The 20,892-nt window shown below is 35.7% G+C and overlaps 1 protein-coding gene across 1 annotated transcript; it reads left to right on the top strand.

Moving 5' to 3' along the window:
• Positions 1–897: 897 nt before the first annotated feature.
• Positions 898–20,048, top strand: LOC138309438 (uncharacterized). The gene is made up of 16 exons (XM_069250634.1): positions 898–952; positions 1,200–1,294; positions 1,910–2,133; positions 2,890–2,982; positions 3,626–3,790; positions 5,385–5,713; positions 7,057–7,162; positions 7,788–7,897; positions 8,283–8,462; positions 9,245–9,412; positions 10,321–10,524; positions 14,741–14,854; positions 15,443–15,586; positions 17,464–17,587; positions 17,841–17,915; positions 19,571–20,048. Exons 2-16 carry the CDS (start codon positions 1,219–1,221, stop codon positions 19,736–19,738), a joined length of 2,280 nt encoding a protein of 759 aa, XP_069106735.1. The 5' UTR covers positions 898–952; positions 1,200–1,218; the 3' UTR covers positions 19,739–20,048.
• The last annotated feature ends 844 nt before the right edge of the window (positions 20,049–20,892 follow it).

The raw sequence follows: 20,892 nt of genomic DNA, 5'->3' as shown, positions 1-20,892 counted from the left end.
TCTCTAATAAACTTTCAAGGTTAACATCAAGGGTCTCATCCCTTGAACTATAAATATTATTGTAATATTTACAACACTCATTCAAGATATCCCTCTGTGTTATGATTTCAGTACCAGAGTTGTCAATCAACTTAGTTATTGTTTCAGTATTGACATAATTTTTCTGTTCTAGGTCAAGGAAATATTTACTTGGTTTTTCTCCTGCTTCAATCCATATCCCCCCATCCTCGATACTCCAGGACTTCCGATCACTTACGATCTCTACACCCCTGGACTATCTCATAGTAAAACTGGAGGCAACAGAATAGAACAGGTAATTTAGTCATTTGATGTACATCAAAAGAGCCGTATAACGGTACACTGTGGTTGACTGTGTGACTTTGATGTTAGGCTTCGCTCTCTCTGTAGTCTTCAAAGGAAATCTTTGCTAGCCTGTGATTGGTCAAATGTTTTCCGCTGAGCTGCCTTCAATTTCACTATGAGATAGTCCAGGGGTGTAGAGATCGTAAGTGATCGGAAGCCCTGGAGTATCGAGGATGATATCCCCCAGGAAAAGTTATTACGATTTAGAATGGCTGCATGCATTTTGATGAACTTACGAGCGCCGAAGACGCGAGATTTAGGTGTTTGCCAGGGGAAAATATTACGTTTTAGAATGGCTGAGATGAGTTTTACGACCCCCTCTCACCCACCTCCCCCCCCCCTACCTACCCCGCTTCTTACGCCCCAGGAAATAGATAAATTTAGTAGGAGACAAAAATAAATCTTAAGCACTAAGCAGCAAATGCACGAATTGTGTTAGGATTTGACCTAACTGATTTTTTTTCTGAAGTCGCGGCACATGGCTTCTAAGATGCAACTTAAAACTGTAAACGAATGCGCCTTCTAAACCTAATTGTTGATGACGTCACTGTAGTGAAGTAAATATGGCGCCACGATAGGAAATTATAAGGTAGGTCTCAAACGAAAACATCTTAAAAATGCCTTTTTGACACTGTACCAATTTAAACACCTTAACATATTCGGAATTTACATTAGCACATTTGACGTCGAATTACATATTAAGGCCGCGTTAGGTGATAGCCTAGTGAGGAACAGCGAAAATCACTTGTGTTGTCTTCACGATTGTTTGAGTTGTATGCTGACTGTTATCAATCTCCAATAAGTTTGTTTTGATTTTATGTTTGTTTTGATTTCAGAAATTAGAAATGTAATACCATGACAAGTTTCCGAGCAACGCCTATCAGCAATGATATTACCAAAATTGTCCGGAATCACTATAATCCACAGCCAGGTATTAAAAAGATAAAGTTTCGGTGTCTATTTAGGCCTAAAAAAACTAAAATCACTTTCTGAAGAACAAAATATTGGTTCTAAGTAGGCCTGCACCATGCATGATGAGTGTGATGTAAATTTTCCCCTTGTCTATACACAACTGAAATCACTTTGATCTGTACAAGACTCCAGATGTTTTTCAACTACTTGATTATTTCTTTATTTGCTTCTTTTACTAGTATATATATATAAAGTTAATTTTAAAGGGACAATTAGTCAGGGAGTACATTGAAACCTCAATTTACGTAGAAAATAAACCTGTTCTAATGAAAGTTGACTAGTTGTTTAAAATCACTGTGAAATATCCACTTGGCCTACATGATAAGTATAGCTTAATATCTACATGGTCTATTTTAAAAGTTACCATCTAAATGGAATCTAGTTCTTGGTAAATGAGTAGGTATTTAAACTATACATTGATGTGATATATCTACCAGTCCAAAGAACCACAGTGATTTGCAAATTAGATACTAGCATCAGTCTAGTACATGTTTTCACTACAGATATAAAGCTCTGTATTTTTACCATTTTGACCTTTCTGCGTCTCTGAATCTATTTTGTCTTGGTGTTATAGCCAAACCGTACAAATTCACCAAAGTATGGAACAGAACAAACACAAATCTGCTGGAGGAACGTCCCAAGATGTTGTGGGAACGTCATTATCTCCGTCGCCAGAGCAACCTTCACAAGGGCTTCCATAGCTTACCCTGGGAACCTTACAATGACATCGGAGGAGACGTTGTCCTTGACCCTTACGACCTTGTTCTAAAAACACTTAAAAATAGTCTGGATGATCAGGTATAAGTTATGAGCAATATGTGCTAAGGGTATTAAAAAAACAAAAGTACTGGTAAGTCATATGAACAAGGAATTTCTAAAAGAATTAAGATTAAACTACAGTAAAACCTTCCTAATAGCAGTGACCAACAATTTACATTTAAGAACACCTGTTTAATCAACCTCGATACTCCAGGGGTTCAGATCACTTACGATTTCTCCATCACTGGACTATCTCATGGTGAAACTTGAGGCAACAGAACAGAACAGGTAATTTTAGTTCTTTGATGTACATCAAAAGAGCTGTATAACACTACACTGTGGTTGACTGTGTGGCTTTGAAGTTGAGCGTCACTCTCTCTCTGCAGTCTTCACAGAAAATTTTTGTAGGCCTGTGATTGGTTCAGATTTGTTTCCCTGAGCTACCTTCAGTTTTACAATGAGATAGTCCAGGGGTGTAGAGATTGTAAGTGATCCTAACCCCTGGAGCATTGAGGTAGCTGCTTAATATGACAACTTTTTTATGGAACCCAAATGGCTTTCTATAACAGATTTTGACCTGATTTTAAAGTCCACTTGTCTTCATGTGTTCAGTCTGCATTTTAATTCATATGTCAGATTCAAATTCGATGTATGTGTCAAGATGGGGTCTCAATAATATTGGAAACAAGCAATGTCAATAATAGATGTAGTGATCCAGCCACTTATTAATAATAATTTGGTAAATGAAATTCCTCCTAGCCAAAAGTTTTAACAGTTGATAATTTATGGCTGCAGGTTTGGTCAGCGCCACATAAGCAATTCTACGACGACAAACCCAAGGACTGGAAAAAAATCAAAGTATTACCAGCCATTAAAATTGAGGAAGAGGTAAGTACATATATCAGTTTGTATATGACACTTATCTCCCCTTATTTATTAATTTGATTTTGATGTGATTATTCTGTATTTGCATATTACAGAGTTATCTGCCCCTACGGGTAGGTATTGATTGTGATGTTGTGTGTTTTCGAGCGTAACGTCATATTTTACGGAGAAAACGATGTGAATTGCGGTCACAAAATAATGACGTAACAATCGATACCTACCCGCAAGGGAGCTAACTCTGTAATATGCAAAGACGGAATATGTATTTTGGACAAAAAATAACTTTTTTCTGTCTTTAACACATATTCACCCTGTGTAATGTTGTGAGAGGGTTTGAGGAACTCACTTTCCTCTTACATCTTGTATTTAGTTTTGATACAACGTCTGTTCTGTTCTAAATTTTTATCTCAACTTTCACATGTTACCAGAGAATGGCAATGGAATGGAAGAATCTTTTATATATTAAAAACTAAATTATCTCCCTTTGACTATACTTTTGCCATCTAACCTTTCTAAATTCTACACAACACACGACTTTTATACTGATCGGGTGGAATGCGGAATGCATGTGTCTTTGGCAGTATGCTTCATGATTTTCAATACAATAATGATGAGATAAAGATCCTAAGGAATGACTTGATTGCAGGCTGACCACTCCAGTTCTACAGACGAGGAGAAGCAGGAAGAGTTAGCAGCCAACTTGGTCCTAAATGGCTATAAAAAAGTCAGAGAGAAATTAGCAGAGAATGCCAAGGTCATACGAAATGTGAAAGGAGGCCAATCTTACGAGGAACATGTCCGACATCAACAAGTAAGTATGTGAAAGGAGGTCTCCCTGACCACCACCCCCACATTATACCTCTTAATTCATAAAAGGATAATAAGTTAATGCCAATAAAACTTGTTTTAATGTAATTTATGTAGGTAGACTATGTTTCATATCTATATCTTTATATGACTGATCAAATATCAAAGAAACACAATTTAACAAAGCATGACAATTTATTGACTCATGCCCTATCCGGGCCTCAAACTCACGATATGACTGATCTATAGATATGTACAACTTGTTTTTATGTAATTTATGTAGGTAGACAATGTTTCATTTCTATATCTTTATATGACTGATCTATAGATATGTACAAAGAGACTGATTACAGAGAGGTGATGCGTTAAGTCTAATCTTGTGGCACATTAATTTATGTTATTTTTGGACTACTGTAAATAGCAATGATGTAGCTTAATTCAAGCATACAACAATATAATGGATAGTGGTGTTCCGATTAATGAAGTTCGTCGAGTATCGTTGGTTTGAGGTATTTGATCAATTAATCGAGTAAGAAAACTGTAATCCAGTTTCATCGGAATTTTCCAACACTATGATAAACCAAAGTATAACGTTAGCTGATCAGTAAAATATGTGAAAAAATCATAGCCAACATGTGAAATTCATTCCTTTGTGTGTGGTTGTCACTCATATCATTTCAAATTTCAAGCATCTATACGAATTGAAGAGCGCATAAGCACTACGTAGTAATGTAAACGTTCATATGAGTATGATTTGTGAAGAAAATAAGCCACATGAAAACATCCCTTAGAGGCCTTGATATCGTAAGCCTTTGAAAGGAATTTTATATGAGCCTTGTTTATACATTAAGGAAAAAAATAATCATTTTTAATCAATCATTGATTGGTTAAAACAAAACTGATGATCGACCATGAAATTTCAACCAATTCCCAACAACAATCTTGGATGAACAAGGTTTGTATGGTCAGGGTCATTTGTTTTAATTGTGCTTACATCAGTAATTTTAAAAGACTTTTTTGGTAGAAATATATTGAATCTTATATCTTATTACAACAGTCGTTTAACATAAAGAACGCCCATTTTCAACTCAAATTGAATGTCTTTGTTGTTACTTAAGATGTACTATGTCTTACGAGCTTTGTCATGGTGTTTGCTCTGTATGATATTTATTATGATGTCTTTACTGTTTGTCAAAGGATAGATGAGCAATTTCAGTACGTTTGGTGTTTAATTTTGTATTTGAACTAAAGATTTTTTCCCTCTACTGCTTTTGCATATTACAGAGTTTTGTGTCCACGTAGGTAGGAATTTATTGCTTTGTCACGTTTTTATGAGGAAACGTCTCATAATTATCGGAGAAAACCATGTTAATTCATATGTTTAAAAATTAGGATGTCGCAATCGATACCGACCCAAAAGGGAAATATTAAACTCTGTAATATGCAAAGACAGAATAATTCTACGGTCCAAATATTGAAATTTTTGTAATATATGCAAAGACAGAATAATTCTACGGTCCAAATATTGAAATTTTTGTAATATGCAAAGACAGAATAATTCTACTATCCAAATATTGAGATGTTTGTGGATGTTTTAGGAGCTGCAGCAGAAAGGCGATGATGAGGCCCAACAGGACAATGACATGGTAGTGATGTCGATCCGAGATCTACAGATGGGACTAGTACACATGGCCGAGTCCGACTCCGACTCCTCTAACGACGACACCATGTCTGCAGAACAGGAGAGGATCGCGTCCAATGTAATGAGGAGGATGACTAGGATTCGCAAGTCGTTAGCGTTGCCGTCCGAGGTGGATATCGATGGTTTTAGTTCCCAGCTACCGTCTATCACAGAAGGGGACTCTGACGCTGATCTGGAGGAGAGTCCAAGTATCAATCCACTGATAAAGATATCTAGTGGTATCACGTAGGTTTCATATTAATACCGTAAAGCAGGTCATTTTTATGAGGATGATATTTTTTGTGATTCCAATTTAATCCACACAATGTTAACAGTTAGCCTTCTATAAATCATATACATTTTTTGTACATTATAAGATCTCAAACTGTGACTGGCATTCCCCACTTGTTGAACTGATCACATGGTCCCGGCCATACCTCAGTATATTTTATCTAATATAGCCCTAGATAGCTTGAACCATTATTAATTGATAGCCTTATTCTTCGAAAAGAAATGTATCCAGTTTTCTTCCAATACATGGTATTTAAACATGTATACATTTACCAGGAGTTTGGTTCCTTTGATATTGTTTTCTACAGTATTTTATACTGCATTTTTAGGTCACCAGACCATAGTTCATGATGACATATTGCGATAGTCTGTTGTCGTGCGTCGTCCGCATTAACATTTCCTTTTGAAGGCGAAAGCTTGAGTAAATATTAACCCTATTTAATGAAATTTCATCGAAAAAATAAGAGCTGTAACTCCTGAGCCAGGTTATGAAACTTAATGAAACTTTGTATGTAGACTAAAATTGGAAAGATCGCGAACAAGTTTAAAAATCAGCCTGATTCGACAGCATTTTATGGAGTTATTGTCCTTTTCACTAATAATTATTACTGTTCTTTGTGAACATGATAACTTAAGTAAATATGAACCCAGCTTAACGAAACTTTGTAAGTATAGACTAACATTGGAAAGATCTCGGACCAGTTCGAAAATCAGTGTGATTCTACGGTAATTTACTGAGTTATTGCCCTTCGTACTAATTATTATTATTGGTCCTTGTGAATGTGTTAACTTGAGTAAATATATATTGTCCTTTGCACTAACAATTATTAAATCTTGTGAACATGATAATGCGAGTGAATATGCACCAAGCATATTGAAACTTTGTATGTAGACCTATTAGATGTATGTTCCAATTTCGTAAACAAAAGAATCAGTTGGCTAGTAAATGACATTACTAATTTGTATCAAATATCAAGGGACTGTTTAGGCCCAAGGGACCTCTTGTTATTTGTTTCTATCCAATATTATTATAATATCAAATCACTCTTATAAATACATAAAATGCTGTAAAAACAGGAGATCATATTTCATTGGTTTGTTGTAATTTGATATTCATAATGTCGCTGACCAACCTGCATGTTGAGTTAAAGGTTTTACTGTATACTAGTATATAGCTAGTCACTCTGAAGTCACTCAAATATTGAAAGATAAAAATTGGGCACATATTGCCAAATAATCCAAAATATAACTAATTTTTTTAACTCATTCTTGGTTTCTGTACTGATTCTTATTTATAGAGAAAAGAAAGAGAGAATTCGCCGAGACCACTTGTTGTACTTGGAGTGTCTCTACACAGTTATAGTTTCCATTCATAACATGAAAGGCCGTGACCTCAAGTCAAAGGTAAGCTGGTGATGACCTTGAGTCTGTAGAAAGGTTTTGACCTTAAGTTAAAGGTAAGCTGGTGGTGACCTTGAGCCTGTAGAAAGGTGTGACCTAATTAATTCAAAGGTACATTGGTGGTAACATTGAGTCTGTAGATAGGTTAAATTTTGTGACCTTGATTCAAGGGTAAGCTGGTGTTGACCTTGAGTCTGTAAAAGATTGTGACCTCAAGTCAAAGGTAAACTGGTAATGACCTTGAGGCTAGAAAGGTTGTGACCTCAAGTCAAAGGTAAGCTGGTGGTGACCTTGAGTCTGTAGAAAGGTTGTGACCTCAAGTCAAAGGTACATTTGTGGTGACCTTGAGTCTGTAGAAAGGTTGTGACCTCAAGTCAAAGGTACATTTGTGGTGACCTTGAGTCTGTAGAAAGGTTGTGGCCTTAATTCAACGTTATACACTTTTGATGTCTAATGATAGTCCATACATTTTGATTGATAAACTTATAAGTCAATTTTATTATAATATGTATTTTCATTGAGTTTCTTTTGTTTTTTCATACTTACATATGTTAATAATTGTTTCATAGAATTTTATGTCAATGTAAAAAAACACAACTGTCGTCATTCTGATAATGATCTATGGCAGATTCCGCTGTCTCTGGATGCTGTGAAGGCACTCAAAAAGTTCTACAACCCGGCCCACCTACCACCCGTTCACACCGGAGACAGGGAAAGTAAGCTCAACTATCTGGCCATGTAAGTATAATCAAACCTGAAACAGCAAAGATGTTTTTTTTTACACATGTCAAATTGTGATCAATAGAAAGTGGTCATATTAAACAGGTGATTAGAGATGGTTTACACAGGTTTTACTGTAATTAAAAAACTCAATCGCATGGATGTTTTAGGGAGGGGGCATGAAAAGTTTGTATGACTGAGATTCTTTGAGTTATAAGAGTTTGAGTTGACTGGGATGTTAAAATAGGTGGTTCATGTACTGAGGTGGTCACCAGTGATAGGCTCTAAGTGAAAATTTTGTTAATTAAATATATTATAAATAAATTATTTATTAAATAGCTACAGTATTATGTCATGTTACATATACCCAAGGATATCTCAGTTTTTAAATTTTATTTTGTAGCCACCGATTTCATTCCAAGCTACAGAAGTTTTCTGAGACGACGGTAGACTCGAGTACTGATGGAGGTACCCAGCAACCCAAACTTCCTGAGATTAGTACTCCTCGTAAGGTTATGATACAGGAACCACCACCGGGTCCGTCTACAAACTCTAATCCATCAAAGCTCTTCGCTGGCAGGAGGTGAATACTACTGCAATTCTACTTATAGTGATAATTCTCACACAGAAGTTTTGTAATTTCTCACCCGCTCTATCTGTCTTTATGTCTTTATAAAGAGGAGAAAACTATATAGGGTTCTGCAATGTCCCCTATTATTGGAGTTATTACTATATTTGTGCAGTACAGGGTATGAGTCATCCATTCTGACGACAGCTCTAGCTTGGTTCTTCTTATAGTGCTTGTAACAGGAGAGGAGAAAATGAAGCGGCCAGACCGGGATTCCAACTTGGAACCATCCGAATACTAGCCGAGTGCTCTACCGACTGAGCTACCTGGTCACCGATGATCGACCCAGTCCAATCCCGCTACACTCCTCCCTCCTTTCTCGAAGTCTTCTCCCTCGAAGACACACTAGACCCTTCCAAACACCACCACCGTGGGTTATTTAGTTGGGCGCCAATTCTGTAACAGGAGAGGAGAAAATGTAGCGGGATTCAAACCCTTTACATATTTCTGTACATTATCTAAATATTTGTTAAAAATCACAACTTTTGGAGCATGTGAAAACATAAAATCTTTTTTTAATTGGAAATCTATCAGGATGACGATGGAAGCAATTTTGTCAGCTAATAAATAATATACATAAAATCTACTTTATCTTTCCGGGTGCTGATGGAAGCGATTTTGTCAGCTAATATGTAATATGTATACATAAAATATATTTTTTCACAAAATTTATCCAGGTGCTAATGGAGGTAATTTTATCAACTAATACATAATATACATAAAATCTACCTTAATAGGAAATCTATCCGGGTGCCGATGGAGATGATTTTGTCAGCTATTCAGGAGAAGAAAAGAGTCATCGTTGAGACATGGGAAGATTTGGTAAACTTGCAGATAACACAGCATAAGGTCTTGCCAGCAATGGGCATTCAGGCCAATCTTATCCTCAAGGCAATGCATTGGAAGTAGGTGAATTAGTTAATGTCTAGGCTTTCTTCTCAAACATATTGTTACAGTCATGTCATTACTCCAGTATTAGAAAGAGGCCTAATTACCTAGCTGATATTGGATCTATTAATATATACAACACTTGCTCAATTTAGCTCTGATTTATTACCTTTTATGGGTAAATTTCCCCTCAAGGAATAAATTCCCCTTTGCCTAAAATTCCCCTGAAGATTTAAAAATTCTCCATTTGAACCTAAAAAATGACCGTTTTTGAAACACAATTTCCCCTGTGACTTATTTTTCATTATTTTTTTTTTATTATTTTGTTTGCAAATTTCTTCATATTTATCATATAGCTACTGCATATTTTATGATAAACTCAAATTTTTCATTATTGAGCTTAAAATTTTGTTTTAATAAATCAGAAAATAAAATTAATTGTTTTACAGTACTTTTTCGTCAAAATGAATATAATTTTTGACGTAAATAAGAAGATTCAAATTCCCCTATATTTCGCCAAACTTTTCCAAACTTTTCCCCTATTTCGAAAAAAGGGTAATTTATCCCAAAACCTAGATTGATCCCTGATACACATCACTTGCTCAAACACTTACCCAATTTGCTTCCCAAAGCCATCCATTTTAACAAAAAAAATAAAATTGTTGTACTTGAAATACATGCATTTAGTACATGCCTGCAGATTCAATTGTAATAGAAGACCTAAAGATTTGAAACAGTATATTTATAATTTGTTTCAAGATGAAGAAGCTACTATATATTGATGTGGATAAACAGTACATTAGGTTTTAAAACAGAAGGCAGCATTTACTACCTGGAGAAGCCAAAAATGCCAAATTTTCTTCCAAATGTCTGAAATCAAGTGATCTCATAATGCCCCTGGGCTAATTTTTTTTCTCTTGTACAGAAAGACAGGAACGGGAAATAGTAATCTGCCCTCAGGAGGATCCAACGCCTCCGCTGGTTCTCCGGGACGGACCCACACTCCTCATCATGATGATCCAGTAACGCCGTACGGTATGGAAAAAAAGGAAGCTCCTCCAACCAAAAAACTACCTATATGGCAGCAGGTGGCCAGCGAGAAATATCCCAAAACTACTCCAGCTAAAAAGTAAGTCAGGGAGCAATACCCCAAAAACTACTCCAGCTAAAAAGTAAGTCGGTGAGAAATACCCCAAAACTACTCCAGCTAAAAAAGTAAGTCAGGGAGAAATACCCCAAAACTACTCCAGCTAAAAAGTAAGTCAGTGAGAAATACCCCAAAACTACTCCAGCTAAAAAGTAAGTCAGTGAGAAATACCCCAAAACTACTCCAGCTAAAAAGTAAGTCAGTGAGAAATACCCCAAAACTACTCCAGCTAAAAAGTAAGTCGGTGAGAAATACCCCAAAACTACTCCAGCTAAAAAGTAAGTCAGGGAGAAATACCCCAAAACTACTCCAGCTAAAAAGTAAGTCAGTGAGAAATACCCCAAAAACTACTCCAGCTAAAAAGTGTGTCGGAGAGAAATACCTCAAAACTACTCCAGCTAAAAAGTAAGTCAATGAGAAATACCCGAAAACTACTCCAGCTGAAAAGTAAGTCAGTGAGAAATATCCCAAAACTACTCCAGCTAAAAAGTAAGTCAGTGAGAAATACCCCAAAACTACTCCAGCCAAAAAGTAAGTCAGGAGAAATATCCCAAAACTACTCCAGCTAAAAAGTAAGTCAGGGAGAAATACCCCAAGACTACTCCAGCTAAAAAGTATGTCGGAGAGAAATACCTCAAAACTACTCCAGCTAAAAACTAAGTCAGGGAGAAATACCCCAAAACTACTCCAGCTAAAAAGTAAGTCAGGGAGAAATACCCCAAAACTACTCCAGCTAAAAAGTAAGTCAGGGAGAAATACCCCAAAACTACTCCAGCTAAAAAGTAAGTCAGTGAGAAATACCCCAAAACTACTCCAGCTAAAAAGTAAGTCAGTGAGAAATACCCCAAAACTACTCCAGCTAAAAAGTAAGTCAGGGAGAAATACCCCAAAACTACTCCAGCTAAAAAGTAAGTCAGTGAGAAATACCCCAAAACTACTCCAGCTAAAAAGTAAGTCAGTGAGAAATACCCCAAAACTACTCCAGCTAAAAAGTAAGTCAGGGAGAAATACCCCAAAACTACTCCAGCTAAAAAGTAAGTCAGGGAGAAATACCCCAAAACTACTCCAGCTAAAAAGTAGGTCAGAGAGAAATATCCCAAAACTACTCCAGCTAAAAAGTAAGTCAGGGAGAAATACCCCAAAACTACTCCAGCTAAAAAGTAAGTCGGAGAGAAATACCCCAAAACTACTCCAGCTAAAAAGTAAGTCGGAGAGAAATACCCCAAAACTACTCCAGCTAAAAAGTAAGTCGGAGAGAAATACCCCAAAACTACTCCAGCTAAAAAGTAAGTCGGAGAGAAATACTCCAAAACTACTCCAGCTAAAAAGTAAGTCGGAGAGAAATACCCCAAAACTACTCCAGCTAAAACGTAAGTCAGTGAGAAATACCCCAAAACTACTCCAGCTAAAAAGTAAGACGGGGAGAAATACCCCAAAACTACTCCAGCTAAAAAGTAAGTCAGTGAGAAATACCCCAAAACTACTCCAGCTAAAAAGTAAGTCAGGGAGAAATATCCCAAAACTACTCCAGCTAAAAAGTAGGTCAGAGAGAAATATCCCAAAACTACTCCAGCTAAAAAGTAAGTCAGGGATCGGAGAAATACCCCAAAACTACTCCAGCTAAAAAGTAAGTCGGAGAGAAAAACCCCAAAACTACTCCAGCTAAAAAGTAAGTCGGAGAGAAATACCCCAAAACTACTCCAGCTAAAAAGTAAGTCGGAGAGAATTACCCCAAAACTACTCCAGCTAAAAAGTAGGTCGGGGAGAAATACCCCAAAACTACTCCAGCTAAAAAGTAAGACGGGGAAAAATACCCCAAAACTACTCCAGCTAAAAAGTAAGTCAGTGAGAAATACCCCAAAACTTCTCCAGCTAAAAAGTAAGTCAGTGAGAAATACCCTGAAACTACACCAGCTAAAAAGTAAGTCAATGAGAAATACCACAAAACTACTTCAGCTAAAAAGTAAGTCGGGGAGAAATATCCCAAAACTACTCCAGCTAAAAAGTAAGTCGGTGAGAAATACCCCAAAAACTACTCCAGCTAAAAAGTAAGTCAGAGAGAAATATCCCAAAACTACTCCAGCTAAAAAGTAAGTCAGGGAGAAATACCCCAAAACTACTCCAGCTAAAAAGAAGGTCAGTGAGAAATATCCCAAAACTACTCCAGCTAAAAATAAGTCAGGGAGAAATATCCCAAAACTACTCAAGCTAAAAAATATGTCTGAGAGAAATACCCCAAAAATACTCCAGCTAAAAAGTAGGTCAGGGAGAAATATCCCAAAACTACTCAAGCTAAAAAGTATGTCTGAGAGAAATACCCCAAAACTACTTCAGCTAAAAAGTAAGTTGGGGAGAAATACCCCAAAACTACTCCAGCTAAAAAGTAGGTCAGAGAGAAATATCCCAAAACTACTCCAGCTAAAAAGTAAGTCAGAGAGAAATACCCCAAAACTACTCCAGGTAAAAAGTAAGTCAGTGAGAAATACCCCAAAACTACTCCAGCTAAAAAGTAGGTCAGAGAGAAATATCTCAAAACTACTCCAGCTAAAAAGTAAGTCGGTGAGAAATACCCCAAAACTACTCCAGCTAAAAAGTAAGTCAGGGAGAAATACCCCAAAACTACTCCAGCTAAAAAGTAAGTCAGGGAGAAATACCCCAAAACTACTCCAGCTAAAAAGTAGGTCAGAGAGAAATACCCCAAAACTACTCCAGCTAAAAATTAAGTCAGGAAGAAATATCCCAAAACAACTCCAGCTGAAAATTAAGTCAGGAAGAAATATCCCAAAACAACTCCAGCTAAAAAGTAAGTCAGTGAGAAATACCCCAAAACTACTCCAACTAAAAAGTAAGTCAGGGAGAAATACCCCAAAACTACTCCAACTAAAAAGTAAGTCAGTGAGAAATACCCCAAAACTACTCCAGCTAAAAAGTAAGTCAGTGAGAAATATCCCAAAACTACTCCAGCTAAAAAGTAAGTCAGGGAGAAATACCCCAAAACTACTCCAGCTAAAAAGTATGTCGGAGAGAAATACCCCAAAACTACTCCAGCTAAAAAGTAAGTCAGTGAGAAATACCCCAAAACTACTCCAGCTAAAAAGTAAGTCAGTGAGAAATACCCCAAAAACTACTCCAGCTAAAAAGTAAGTCGGTGAGAAATACCCCAAAACTACTCCAGCTAAAAAGTAAGTCGGTGAGAAATACCCCAAAACTACTCCAGCTAAAAAGTAAGTCGGAGAGAAATACCCCAAAACTACTCCAGCTAAAAACTAAGTCAGGGAGAAATACCCCAAAACTACTCCAGGTAAAAAGTAGGTCAGAGAGAAATACCCTGAAACTTCTCCAGTTAAATTGTAAGTCGGAATAAATACCCCAAAGCTACCAGCTAAAATGTAAGTCAAACTGGGGAGAAATATTCCAAAACTACTCTAGTATACAAAATAAGATTGGCACTTCCATGCTTTGTCCCCATTAGATATTGATTTGCAATTGAAAAAAGTATTCAAAAATTTAAAGATCTTTGCTTTGCGTTTTCTATTTTTGCACTTAAATTGCGAAAAAAAAACAAAAACAAAAAACGCAAAAAAAACCTTGATAATTAATGATATAATTAAAGGGACAATTCAGTGAGGCTTGTTCCGTTACATAACCACGAAGCAAAATATGGTATAAATATATTGTTCTACATTCCTTATGTAACATATGACAAGAAATATTGACAAATTTCATGGCATTGTTAAGTATTGTGATTAATACCATTGAAATTCCAAATCGTTAATCAATACGATTAAGCAGGTACAACATGTACGCTGTACCCATACCCGAGCCGAAGTCACACACGATAAACAAATACAAAATGCAATACATAGCCACTGAGGAGTTGATAAATTTGGTTTTTAGACAGGTGCATGCATCTAATAAGGTAAACAAACTACTGTAAGAGTGATTTTGAGTAGTTCGATCAAGGATCCAGACAAAAAATTCTTTAAGACACTGGTAAGGGCCAGGTTTCAGCATACAAGACATCGACCACTATGTGTAATGGCGGACAGTAAGCGATTTTGAACATTTCACATACATTTTACTACAGTGGGATTTCTATTAGAACTGGCTTGTTTCCAATATACATTGTATGTACAAATTTAAAATTAAATGTACTCTTAGACTGAATTGTCTCTTTAAAAAAATGTATTTGTTTCAGAAATACCACCACGAAAGATGTGGGGAATCTCGCCTTTAAAAACAGGAAGAAATTAAATAAAATGCGATCTACTGTCCAACAGGAACTGGAGGCCTCGCTCCAAAAAATAGAGAGGTAGGTAATTATAGTGAAATGTGACATGAAAATGATCATTAAATTGACAAATCTGATAACCGATACAGCGAGGTTTAATGACAAAAACAGCATCAGGTGTGAAACAAAAAAGATTTCATAATACATACACAGCAGAAACTTGATCAGGTGTGAAAGAAAAAAAGATTTCACAATACAGCAGAGGTAGGAAATGCTGTGAGAATGCAATTATTTGATTCAGACTATGAGAGTCACTGTCAACATGGGAAATTAATGCGAGGGTATTTTTATTACACTATGCGAAGTCTTTTTCACCATGATTTCCACCCAACGTAAAACTTTGTGAATATTTAGCCTACATCACCCGAAGTTAGATACATCGTGAAAATATTCACAGATGCAAAATGTTTGCATCCACAAGTCACAAAATTGAGGTGCTCACAAATAATCCCTTTCTCATTCGAGTATATCTGATAAGATATTTAGAGTAGAGTCGCTGATTTCTATGTTATTATACACTAGTAATACTAATGATGTCTGTTACAAATGAATGCTGTAAACAAAGGAACAAAAATAATGTTGTAATTATCTACATTGTACACCACACAGGGAACAAATGGTATCCTTTAAGATGAAGTACCAGGTATTTGACGACCTCAGCCCACTTTTCCGTGAACACGTTATCAACATGAGGAGAGGCAAGACAAATATGGCGCGGAATGTTGACGTACACCATGTGCCTCCTTCTAAATGGTCAGTTATACCGTAACTAAAGCGATGTTATTTGATTTGATTAAGAACTATGTACAATATAACTTGTCTAAACAAGACACCTATCTAATCTGACATATTAAATCGTGTTTTCCAACATAATTTAAAGAAATGAAACCTGCACAACCAGGAAACCTTACTATACTGACCAAATGTGCTGGTCCCTGTGACATATCCGGTTTAGACTAGAACGAATATACGGACCCAGTCTACTACCTTTCAGATATAGACTTGGTGAACAATTTTCCTTCGAAAAAAACCCCAACATTTCATATGTGAAAAAATTATATCTGGCTGTGAATTTGATATCTGTTGTCTACTAGATACGCGATATAAAACAAGTACGATAAAATGCATACAAATGTTTAGATAATGGTTTGTATAGTTATTAATTTGCTTTGTTAGCAGTAAAAGGTACCAATTGTAGCTCTAAAGACAGCACTAGATTCTCTCTAGAATTCTTTAGAGTTACAAAATTGTACCTAAGTTTAGGCAAGTTATACACTGTACATGTATGAGCTTGAGTTACTTTGTTAAATCTAGCAAGTGTGAAATAAATACCATACACAACACTGACAAAGGATGTGACATTTATCTATGAAGATTATCTTACACTAATCTACATTGAACTGTACAATACTGTGTAGGTAATCAGAATTTGCGGGAGTAAAATTTCGCAATATATATAACTTTTTCGCTGACAGGTTTTACTTTCTCGAATCATCTATGTAGCCTTTGACAGCATTATTATTATGACTATAATACAGATCGATGTACACAAAATTATGACTTTGATAAAAGTGTGTCAGGTATTAAGTTTAGTGAATTTGGATAGCCCCACATATATTAAGTATCAAAATATGAAAGGGAGTGGTTTTACAGTATTGTACAATATTGTGTGATCACTGCTGAAGTACAATGATCTTGATATAATTGTACTACAGGTACGATGAACTTGATATAATTGTACTACAGGTACGATGAACTTGATATAATTGTCCTCCAGGTATGATGAACTTGATATAATAGTGCTCCAGGTACGGTGAACTTGATATAATTGTACTACAGGTACGATGAACTTGATATAATTGTCCTCCAGGTATGATGAACTTGATATAATAGTGCTCCAGGTACGGTGAACTTGATATAATTGTCCTCCAGGTATGATGAACTTGATATAATAGTGCTCCAGGTACGGTGAACTTGATATAATTGTACTACAGGTACGATGAACTTGATATAATTGTCCTCCAGGTATGATGAACTTGATATAATTGTACTCCAGGTACGGTGAACTTGATATAAAATTGTGCTCCAGGTACGGTGAACTTGATATAAAATTGTGCTCCAGGTACGGTGAACTTGATATAAAATTGTGCTCCAGGTACGGTGAACTTGATATAAAATTATGCTCCAGGTACGATGAACTTGATATAAATGTGCTCCAGGTATGATGAACTTTATAGAATTGTGCTCCAGGTACGATGAACTTGATATAAAATTGTGCTCCATGTACGATGAACTTGATATAAAATTATGCTCCAGGTACGATGAACTTGACATAAATGTGCTCCAGGTACGATGATATTGATATAAGATAGTGCTCCAGGTACGATGAACTTGATATAAATGTGCTCCAGGTATGATGAACTTGATATAATTGTGCTCCAGGTACGATGAACTTGATATAATTGTGCTCCAGGTACGATGAACTTGATATAATTGTGCTCCAGGTACGATGAACTTGATATAATTGTGCTCCAGGTACGATGATATTGATATAAGATAGTGCTCCAGGTACGATGAACTTGATATAATTGTGCTACAGGTACGATGAACTTGATATAATTGTGCTCCAGGTACGATGAACTGAGGGAGAAGACTTATCACTTGTTTGGCCAGTGTGATCCAGACATCAACAACGTCCTCAACAAACTCAGCCAATTTTCTACCATGGATACCAAAACTATTACACATGCAAAGGTAAGCCCCACTTACTTCAAGTTAGTTAATTCCTATTCATCCTGTTACCAGCTGCTTTCTTAAAATATAATGATGTCCCACTCTTTCTGATTTCAATATCTGTTTTTTTTTTTTTTTTTTTTTTTAATGCATGCATCTGTAATGCTATCTGTCTGTGTTTATATTTCTGTACATAGATCTTATTCTGGTGTTATAACACTCTGCTGATTGTGTATGAGATGACCATCGTTATAATGTGACCATTGTTTTCCAGGCGAAGCTGTGTCTGTTGGTGATGTCCCTGCCAGCCTATGATATCCTGAAGATCTGTATGCAGCAGGCAATGAAGGTAGGACACCTGTAGTAGCTGTTGGCTACCTCACTAACTAGCATCATGTATCAGGATTTGTAGATAATTTCATTCTGTAATACTGTAAAACTGCTTATTTCCCAGAGTTCTGACTTATTTCCCCGACTTCCGGCTTATTTTCCTGAGTTCCGGCTTATTTTCCCGAGTTCCCGCTTATTTTCTAGAGTTCTGACTTATTTTCCTGAGTTCCGGGTTATTTTTGTGATTTCACTGGATATTACTATGACTGGTGAAAATTTAAAAACGCCAAAATGTAAGTTAAGTTTACTATAGTTTATAGAGGGAAAACAGATTTTTGAGCATTATTTAGTCATTTGTAATAGAAAATGAGTCAAATGTTGTCAGAATTATCCCTATAAGAGGCCATTGAATCCTATAAACAAATTAGAAGTGTCAAAAATCTTCTTCTGGAATTCTTCAAATGGTAGAATCAAATACTTTTCATAGATACATGGTAGTAAGGTCTTAAGGTCCTTTACAAAAATTGTGAATTATATGACCCTGGGGTCTAATGTTTCCCCCTGGGGAGGGGGTCAAGTTTACTATAGTTTTTATAGGAAAAACACATTTATGAACATTATTTGCTCAATTTTCTTAGGAAATGAGTCAAACTTTTGATTAGAATTATTAGCCTGAGATATAGAAGTTTAATATCCATATCAGTCCTCACTGACCCCCTGGGGGACCCGAGGGGCGGAACAAAACAGGGTCAAAATGACTAAAATTTCAAAAACAATTCACAGGTTTGTTGGAAGCAAATACTATTCCTATACTAAAAAGTCAAATTTATATAATCACTGACCAACTTCAAGGCCCAGTATATAGTGTTTATATGTCTTTAATTTGTTTCATTATATATTCAAACTCAGGTGACCGTTGAGTCCAATGGGCCTCTTGTTTGTATTTGCTTTAAGACTAGTGTGTTTAAAGATGCTCAACTGCAGACAAATAGTATTTTTTCACTATGAAAAACAGGAGCAGACGATTTAGTATTTTCCTTCAGTTACACCATTACCACCATTGAAAAGTTTGAGCTTCTAATTTTATTTCAAGTTAAAAATATGAAAAATAATTAATTGCATCCCGAAAAAATTCTGTGGCACTATATCTTATATGGAATGAAGTTCTGACTGCGCATGCACTAAAGGCAAAATAAATTATTTTATATTATTTTTTTGTGTTAATTAAGCATACATATACACGATTAAACACCAATTATTGTTCAAATGATTAATATCATTTATGATCTGTCGGCGGTGGAGCATCTTTAAAGCATGTCATCAATGTGAATAGTAAAACCTGTCGTTAAGTCTTTTTACACAGGTTCCCCACTTATCAAAATCACTCAACATTTTGTAAAATACACTTTTTTTATGTGTTTTTGGATATTGTTTCTTTCCTTCTGTGTTTAATCTTGGAAATTTTAACAAGACTGACCAAATGACACCAGTGTTCAGGTGCAGGGCTTATCAACAGATTAAATATGGCTGATAACGGAATTGTGGGTCTATTCAGGTTTTGCATATTACAGAGATACCTCATTTTGGGTGGGTATCCATTATGACATCATTAATTTGTCAGTACAACTTAGGTTAATTTTGTATTAGCGAGTATATATTTTTACATATTTTCAGTATGTATTGGAGACAATCCTACTGGGTGAGCTGAGCATGCTGGTTGACTGGTTGGGCCACAGGAAAATCCCACTAATACTGGACCTTAGTCTGGAATCAACAGCTGATAAAGTCGAGGAAGGCGATAAGGAAAATGCAGAGAACGCAGATGCGGAGAGAGTACAATAAATCTATTAATACTTTATATAAGATAATGAGTGGTAGTTCTGTTTACATTTGAAGAAAATGGTGCTGCGACCAAGAAAACACAGAAGTGAGAAAGTGGAGTGTCTTGTGATGGATATATTTAAATCATGGCTCTGTGACCAGGAAAATGTGGAAGAAACTATAAACATCAGAGGGGGTACATCTCATGGAACATTGTTATTTTTATGAGAAAATGCAAAAATGAGAAAGCTCAGTGACTTCTCTAGGAATGTAATTTTTTATGTTTATAATAATGGTGCTGTGACCAGGAAAATACAGAAATGAGAAATTGCTCATGGAATAATGTTTGTTTATATGTAATAATAATTTATAATGGTGTCATGACCAGGAAAATACAGAAATGAGATATGCAGCCATATCGTAAATGCAGTTTTTATATGAATTACCTATTGATTTTGCTGTAACCTGTGAAAGCTCAATGATATGTTGTAGCATTATTTTATTTATGTGCCGTTAAATATATATGTATTATTAGTATTGCTCTTGTCATAATAATGCAAAAAATGAGGAAGTGCATATATAATTGATCTGATGTACACGTACTTTGTATTTTTGATGTTCTCTCTGTAATGTCGTAATCAGAAGAATGAAGAATAATAAAGTGCAATATTATCTAATCGGCATTACACTTTTTAGTGAGGGGTACATGATGATATATTTGCCGAAGAAAAATCATAATGATATTGCTCTATATTGATGTTCTGACACAGGAACTTACTGAATTGAGCAGCGATATAATAAAATCTTCCATCAGGTTAACAATAGAAATTTGATACAATTTAGACAGCATATGGACTAGGGATGGTATGAAGTGATATGTAGTTGTGACATAACTGTAATTTTAAAATTTTGTATAATATTTGTTAATTTGTCAAGTGCAATATATCTGTTATACTTTTTAATATAATACAGAATAAGATTTATATAAATTTTATAGGTTTATGAATGTTGATGTTATTTATTAAAGTTATCAATAAAATTCCAAACAAAAGAGTATGGACATGATTTTTAATTTAAACAATAGATATTTCCCATCATATAAGGCTGATGTAAGTAAAATACAATCAAATGTCTCATGTAAAAGTCTCTAAACTCATGTAAAAGTCTCTAAAACT

This window comes from Argopecten irradians, chromosome 15 (assembly GCF_041381155.1).
Source record: "Argopecten irradians isolate NY chromosome 15, Ai_NY, whole genome shotgun sequence".
Lineage (NCBI taxonomy): Eukaryota > Metazoa > Mollusca > Bivalvia > Pectinida > Pectinidae > Argopecten > Argopecten irradians.
The sequence above is the reverse complement of the archived record's forward strand: the minus strand, read 5'-3'. Positions and strand labels throughout refer to the sequence as shown.

What these genes read in the sequence shown, in the direction of transcription:
- LOC138309438 (XM_069250634.1), top strand. Translation starts at nt 1,219, where the DNA reads ATGACAAGTTTCCGAGCAACGCCTATCAGCAATGATATTACCAAAATT. An exon ending in AACATGTCCGACATCAACAA is followed by an intron (nt 3,791 to 5,384) that starts GTAAGTATGTGA and finishes TGGATGTTTTAG; the next exon opens with GAGCTGCAGCAGAAAGGCGA. An exon ending in AAACTATTACACATGCAAAG is followed by an intron (nt 17,588 to 17,840) that starts GTAAGCCCCACT and finishes ATTGTTTTCCAG; the next exon opens with GCGAAGCTGTGTCTGTTGGT.